Here is a 7,569-nt window from a genome sequence, read left to right as displayed (position 1 = left end):
AAACACTGGTCAATATTAATCAATATAGTTGAACTAGTTAGAATGACAATTTTGTAATTAGGATATTTTCTCTTACACTCTTACACATGTGTATATATACATTTTGTAGAAGTGGAAATAACACTGAGTTCTTTTCTCCCAATTTCTCTGTCTTCTAGAACCTTCTAGATACTTTGATGTTTCTGATCTCTAATTTTGACATTATTTATTGAACAGTTATATATAGTTATCTGTTACGTGATCTGATAATATAAAACTTTGTTTATATATCTTATGTGGTTTGCGAGCTATTGTACATTCAATAGGTTACCTAGTATGCACCCGAAGAGTGGCGGCAGTGGGTTTCCCTAGAAATTAAAAAAAAAGTTTTTAGACCCACTTCGAATTAAATTGAATCTTCAATAAAAACAAAAAGGAATGTTTTTAACATAAGAACCAACTATAAAAGATATTTCATATGACTAGAAAGTTGGAACAACAACATGATAATGCTCTTTCTACTCTTTGTAGCCTTTCCTTTCGTTCTTATTTTCCTTCTTTCTAAATCCAAGAATGGTGGAAAAACCACACTGCCACCAGGTCCTATAGGCTTACCATTCATTGGAAATTTGCATCAATATGATACTTTAAACCCTCATCTCTATTTTTGGAAACTTTCCAAAAAATATGGGACAATCTTCTCCTTAAAACTTGCTTCTGCTCAAATGGTTGTAGTTTCTTCAGCAAAATTAGCAAAAGAAGTATTGAAAACACAAGATTTAGTTTTTTGTAGTAGACCGTCTATTCTTGGACAACAAAAATTGTCTTACTATGGTCGTGATATTGTTTTTGCACCTTACAATGATTATTGGAGAGAAATGAGAAAAATTTGTGTTCTTCATCTTTTTAGTCTAAAGAAAGTTCACTTGTTTACTCCAATTCGTGAAGATGAAGTTTTTAGAATGATTAAGAAAATATCAAAACAAGCTTCTACTTCACAAATTACTAATTTGAGTAATTTAATGATTTCATTAACTAGTACTATTATTTGTAGAGTTGCTTTTGGTGTTAGGTTTGAAGAAGAAGCACATGAAAGGAAGAGATTTGATTTTCTTTTGGCTGAGGCACAAGAAATGATGGCTAGCTTCTCTGTCTCTGATTTTTTTCCTTCTTTAAGTTGGATTGATAAATTAAGTGGATTTACAGATAGACTTGAGAGGAATTTCAAGGATTTGGATAATTTTTATGAAGAACTCATTGAGCAACATCTCAATCCCAATAGGCCAAAATATATGGAAGGAGATATTGTTGATCTTTTGCTACAATTGAAGAAAGAACAATCAACACCAATTGATCTTACTTTGGAGGATATAAAAGGAATTCTCATGGTAATTTCCCTAACTTACCTACTTTAGACGTGCTCGCACATACAATATATATATATATATATATATATATATATACCTGCTTACGCACGTAGAGGTGTTAAATGAACATGCTGGACCATATATGGACAAGGTCAAAACAGGCCGTGATCCAACCCAACAAAGTTTAATCGAATCAAAATGGGCCTCGTCAAGATAAGTTAAATGATGAGTCATAACCCAATATGCTCGACATGACCCAACCTACCCTCCCTTTTTATTTTGCTTTTTGAATAAAAATTGAAAGTTAGACTTATTTTTCTTAAGTTATTAGTTTAAGTTCTTACAAATCTTCATAATTCTCAATCTCCAAAGTTCATAATCATCCTTTTTGTTCCTCAATATAGAAAACTTTATTCTTTTAGACTCAAATTACTTGTGCTTGTAAGTAACGTATAATAGATTGTTTTGATTAGTGTTTTGTGGGGATGGAGCACACATATATATACTTTTCTTCAATATTTATGCAATTTACATGTTTATAAATATTAATTGTCATTATATTATTTTATAAAATATTAAAAATTAAATATCTAAGGGGCTTACGCCCCGCTGAGGCATATGTAAAACGCCCCACCTTACGCCCGGACCTTTTAAAACACTGACTCTTCTACTTGGCATCAGAGATTAATTCAATTTTTTCAAGGTTTTCATCTTTCAATAGAATTTCTCTGTATATGTAGAGCAGTCTACTTTAAGACGGTCTTTTTATTTATATTTATGACACATGATGCATAAATTTGAACTGCAACAATAAATTTTATTGTTTGTCATTAAATCTTAAAAACGTAGAGAGAGTATAAATATTCGGAGTTGGTAAAATTTTACCTACCTATAATCTACCGCTATCAAGACGAATTAATGAAGTAAAAGTAGATTAATCCTCTCCTTCAAGTTAATACATTGACATGAGTTGCTAGTTTGATTACATAATGTAAAATAATTTTGTTGTTTAAAGTGATTTAATGAAAAACTGAAGCTCTCTTCTTCCTTAAAATAAAATAACTAGTCAAAACACTTTTTTGTGACGAATCGCGGAATTTGCTACCAAAATATTTATTTGGTGGCGATTAAACTTGCCGTAAAATAGCAGAAAAACAAAAGAAAATAAGAAAATGCACTTCCTGTTGGGGAATCATCTTGAATTCCTATTTTATGGCCCTATAATAACAAGAAACAAGGAACGGTCGTAGCGAAACAATGACTATTGTTCATTAGATCGTTTTTTGTGAGCCCGAAATATTTTAAAAAATTCGGGACCAGTTACCCTAATTCATGCAGATGGCGTGGACTATAGCACACGAAAATCTAGGAATCGCCCTGAATTCCCGTTTTATAGCCTTAAACGCTAAAAACGAGGAGCGATCATGGTTGTAATGACCCGACCAGTCGTTTTGAGCTCTAGCGCGTTATTCATCGGTTTGAGGTATCGAGTAGCTTCATTCCAGGTGATATGACTTGTACGTATGGTCGGAATTAAATTTCGGGAAGTTCAGAGTTGATTTGGAAAGAAAAATTTAAATTTGGAAACTTTAAGTTAGAAGAGATGACCAAACTTTGACTTTTTAGTAGACGACCTCAGAATCGAGATTTGCAGGTTCCAATAGGTTCGTATGATGATTTTGGACTTAGGCGTATGTCCGAATCGAGTTTTGGATGACTCGGGAGCGTTTCGGCGCCTATTGTGAAAGTTGGCATTTTGGAAGAATTTTATAAATTTGGGTTGAAGTACATTTCAATGTTATCGATGTCCATTTGGGATTCCGAGTCTGGGAGTAGCTCCGTATAATGATTCTGGTATTGGGAGTGCATCCGAAAGTGGATTCAGAGGTCCGTAGATCATTATGGAGTCATTTGGCGAAAGTTGGAAATTTGAATAATTTTGAGAAGTTTGACCGAGAGTGGACTTTTTGATATAGGGATCGAATTCCGATTCTGGAAGTTGGAGCAGGTCCGAAATGTCAATTATGACTTGTGTGCAAAATTTGAGGTCAATCGGACTTGATTTGATAGGTTTCGGCATCAGATGTGGGAGTTAGAAGTTCAATAGTTTATTAGGCTTGAATCGATGCACAATTCATGATTTCAATGTTGTTTGTTGCGATTTGAGGCCTCGAGCAAGTTCGTGTTGTGTTTTGGGACAGGTTGGTATAATTGGACGGTGTCCCGGGGGTCTCGGGTGTGTTTCGGGGTGGTTTCGGATCGAATTTGGATGAAAAGTTGTTGCTGGTTTGCTGGTTCTGGTTTTGTTCTTCGCGAACGCGAAGGGAGTCTCGCATTTGCGAAGAAGAAAAATGGTGGCTGCTATCTTGTGCTTCGCGAATGCGAACAGTGGGTCGCGAATGCGAAGAGGAGTTTTGAGGCTGCTGGGTTTTGGCCTTCGCGAACGCAATGTGTAGTTCGCGAATGCTGAGGGATTGACTGAGGAAACTACGCGAACGCGAAGGGTCAATCGCGAATGCGTAGAAGAAAGGAGGAGACGGGCCTAAGGCCATTTGGCCTACGCGAACGCGATGGCTTAAACGCGAACGTGAAGCCTTGCATGGACAGGCCTTCGCGAACGCGACACTGGTCATGCAAACGCGAAGGGGAAATGCTGGAGCATAACCCATTATGCTCAACATGACCAAACCTACCCTCCTTTTTCATTTTGCTTTTTGAATAAAATTTGAAAGGTAACTTATTTTTCTTAAATTATTAGTTTAAGTTTTTTTAAATCTTCGTAATTCTCAATCTCAAAGTTGATTTTGTATGTTTGATTTTGGATTGCAATTTGGCCATCATGTTACACCAATTGATTAGTTGTAATCCAATAGTTTGATGAGTCATTTCAAGTTGAAGCACTCGGGTCAAGTCAACAAATTGGTCAACACTAAGCCCCTTTAAACTTGGTTGGGAGGATAACTAAAAGATGGATTGATTTTGCTACTTCTAATGTACAAGTAAATAGCACAAATGTGTTATTATTGCCTTAAGAATTTTTCATGAATTTACAACTTTTATTTTCTTTTTCTTGTAGAATGTGTTGGTTGCAGGATCAGACACTAGTGCAGCTGCTACTGTTTGGGCAATGACAGCCTTGATAAAAAATCCAAAAACCATGAAAAAAGTTCAATCAGAAATCAGAAAATCAATCGGGAAGAAAGGAATTGTAAATGAAGAAGATGTCCAAAACATGCCTTATCTCAAAGCAGTGATAAAGGAAATATTTAGATTGTATCCACCAGTTCCACTTCTAGTTCCAAGAGAATCAATGGAAAAAATCATATTAGAAGGTTATGAAATTCGGCCAGGAACCATAGTTCATGTTAACGCTTGGGCTATTGCGAGGGATCCTGAAATATGGGAAAATCCAGAAGAATTTATACCTGAGAGATTCTTGAATAGCAATATCGATTACAAGGGTAAAGATTTTGAGTTAATTCCATTTGGTGCAGGCAGAAGAGGTTGCCCAGGTATTCAATTGAACCCACAATATTTTTAGGGGAAGTTACACATTTTGTCGCTCGGCCAAAAAAACATTTACAGCCGCTAACTAATATACATATTTTCAAAAGGCTCAGAATCTTGAATCTATAAAGATTAAATCTTGGATCTGTCTCTACAGGTATTGCACTTGGGGTTGCATCAATGGAACTTGCATTGTCAAATCTTCTTTATGCATTTGATTGGGAGTTACCTTTTGGAATGAAAAAAGAAGACATTGACACAAACGCCAGGCCTGGAATTACCATGCATAAGAAAAACGAACTTTATCTTATCCCTAAAAATTATCTATAGATTATATTGAGACGTGGATCTCAAGTTAGTTCTGTGAGGTCAGCTAAACTTATTGTTTTTGGCTCGAATGTGTCAAAGACGACCCTATCTGTTGCGAAAATATTACTTTTAGTGGCGACCGATTTCGCCGTCAAAGAGTTTTTTAAAGTTTAAATTAAGCAAATCTCACTAGTAATTGCTCAAATATATAACGCTAGTCCATTACCAATACCATGATGAGAATACCAAATACATTTATCATCATAATTAGTAGAATCTTTTATGGCCATTATAGAAAATAAGCAATTCAACAATATACATTTCAAGGTATTTACACTTGAACAAGAAAGAATCATTTTAATATTTTTCAACTAATAATAGAATACTGAAATCGAAGAAATAGAGCAAAGCTTTACTTCTATAACTTGATATTAAGGGAAAAAAGGTTTTAAGAAAATAGGACGTTATTTAGAAACATATGACAGAATACTCTTCTACTTGGCATCAGAGATTAATTCAATTTTTTCAAGGTTTTCATATTTCAATAGAATTTCTCTGTATATGTAGAGCAGTCTACTTTAAGACGGTCTTTTTATTTATATTTATGACACATGATGCATAAATTTGAACTGCAACAATAAATTTTATTGTTTGTCATTAAATCTTAAAACGTAGAGAGAGTATAAATATTCGGAGTTGGTAAAATTTTACCTACCTATAATCTACCGCTATCAAGACGAATTAATGAAGTAAAAGTAGATTAATCCTCTCCTTATCAAGTGAATACATTGACATGAGTTGCTAGTTTGATTACATAATGTAAAATAATTTTGTTGTTTAAAGTGATTTAATGAAAAACTGAAAGCTCTCTTCTTCCTTAAAATAAAATAACTAGTCAAAACACTTTTTTTTGACGAATCGCGGAATTTGCTACCAAAATATTTATTTGGTGGCGATTAAACTTGCCGTAAAATAGCAGAAAAATAAAAGAAAATAAGAAAATGCACTTCCTGTTGGGGAATCATCCTGAATTCCTATTTTATGGCCCTATAATACCAAAAAACAAGGAACGGTCGTAGCGAAACAATGACTATTGTTCATTAGATTGTTTTTTGTGGGCCCGGAATAGTTTAGGAAATTCGGGACCTATTGCCCGAATTCATGCAGATGGCATGGACTATAGCACACGAAAATCTAGGAATCGTCTTGAATTCCCGTTTTATAGTCTTAAACGCCAAAAACGAGGAGCGATCATGGCTGTAACGACCCGACCAGTCGTTTTGAGCTTTAGCGCGTCATTCAGCGGTTCGAGTTATTGAGTAGCTTCATTTCAGGTGTTATGACTTGTACGTGTAGTCGGAATTAAATTTCGGGAAGTTCGGAGTTGATTTGGAAAGAAAAATTTAAATTTGGAAACTTTAAGTTAGAAGAGTTGACAAAACTTTGACTTTTGAGTAGACGACCTCAGAATCGAGATTTGAAGGTTCCAATAGGTTCGTATGATGATTTTGGACTTAGGCGTATGTCCGAATCGAGTTTTGGATGACTCGGGAGCATTTCGGCGCCTATTGTGGAAGTTGGCATTTTGGAAGAATTTTATAAATTTGGGTTGAAGTACATTTCAATGTTATCGATGTTCATTTGGGATTCCGAGTCTGGAAATAGCTCTGTATAATGATTCTGGTATTGGGAGTGCATCCGGAAGTGGATTCAGAGTTCCGTAGATCATTTTGGAGTCATTTGGCGAAAGTTGGAAATTTGAATAATTTTGAGAAGTTTGACCGGGAGTGGACTTTTTGATATCGGGGTCGGATTCCGATTCCGGAAGTAGAAGCAGGTCCGAAATATCAATTATGACTTGTGTGCAAAATTTGAGGTCAATCGGACTTGATTTGATAGGTTTCGGCATCGGATGTGGGAGTTAGAAGTTCAATAGTTTATTAGGCTTGAATCGATGCGCAATTCATAGTTTCGATGTTGTTTGTTGCGATTTGAGGCCTCGAGCAAGTTCGTGTTGCGTTTTGGGACAGGTTGGTATAATTGGACGGTGTTCCGGGGGCCTCGGGTGTGTTTCAGGGTGGTTTTGGATCGAATTTGGATGAAAAGCTGCTGCTGGTTTGCTGGTTCTGGTTTTGTTCTTCGCGAACGCGAAGGGAGTCCCGCATTCGCAAAGAAGGAAAATGGTGGCTGCTATCTTGTGCTTCACGAATACGATCAGTGGGTCGCGAACGCGAAGAGGAGTTTTGAGGCTGCTGGGTTTTGGCCTTCGCGAACGCAAGGTGTAGTTTGCGAAGGCGGAGGGATTGACTGAGGAAACTACGCGAATGCGAAGGGTCAATCGCGAACGCGTAGAAGAAAGGAGGAGACGGGCCTAAGGCCATTTGTCCTATGCGAATGCGATGGCTTA

The 7,569-nt window shown here is 36.1% G+C and overlaps 1 protein-coding gene across 1 annotated transcript; it reads left to right on the top strand.

Moving 5' to 3' along the window:
- The first annotated feature begins 455 nt into the window (after positions 1-455).
- LOC104110699 (6,7,8-trihydroxycoumarin synthase-like) lies at positions 456-5,283 on the top strand. Its single transcript, XM_009620237.4, has 3 exons — positions 456-1,367; positions 4,423-4,858; positions 5,011-5,283. The coding sequence occupies exons 1-3, from the start codon at positions 483-485 to the stop codon at positions 5,181-5,183; spliced, it is 1,494 nt and encodes a 497-aa protein (XP_009618532.1). The 5' UTR covers positions 456-482; the 3' UTR covers positions 5,184-5,283.
- The last annotated feature ends 2,286 nt before the right edge of the window (positions 5,284-7,569 follow it).

Source organism: Nicotiana tomentosiformis, chromosome 9 (assembly GCF_000390325.3).
Source record: "Nicotiana tomentosiformis chromosome 9, ASM39032v3, whole genome shotgun sequence".
NCBI classification, from domain to species: Eukaryota; Viridiplantae; Streptophyta; class Magnoliopsida; order Solanales; family Solanaceae; genus Nicotiana; species Nicotiana tomentosiformis.
The sequence above is the reverse complement of the archived record's forward strand: the minus strand, read 5'-3'. Positions and strand labels throughout refer to the sequence as shown.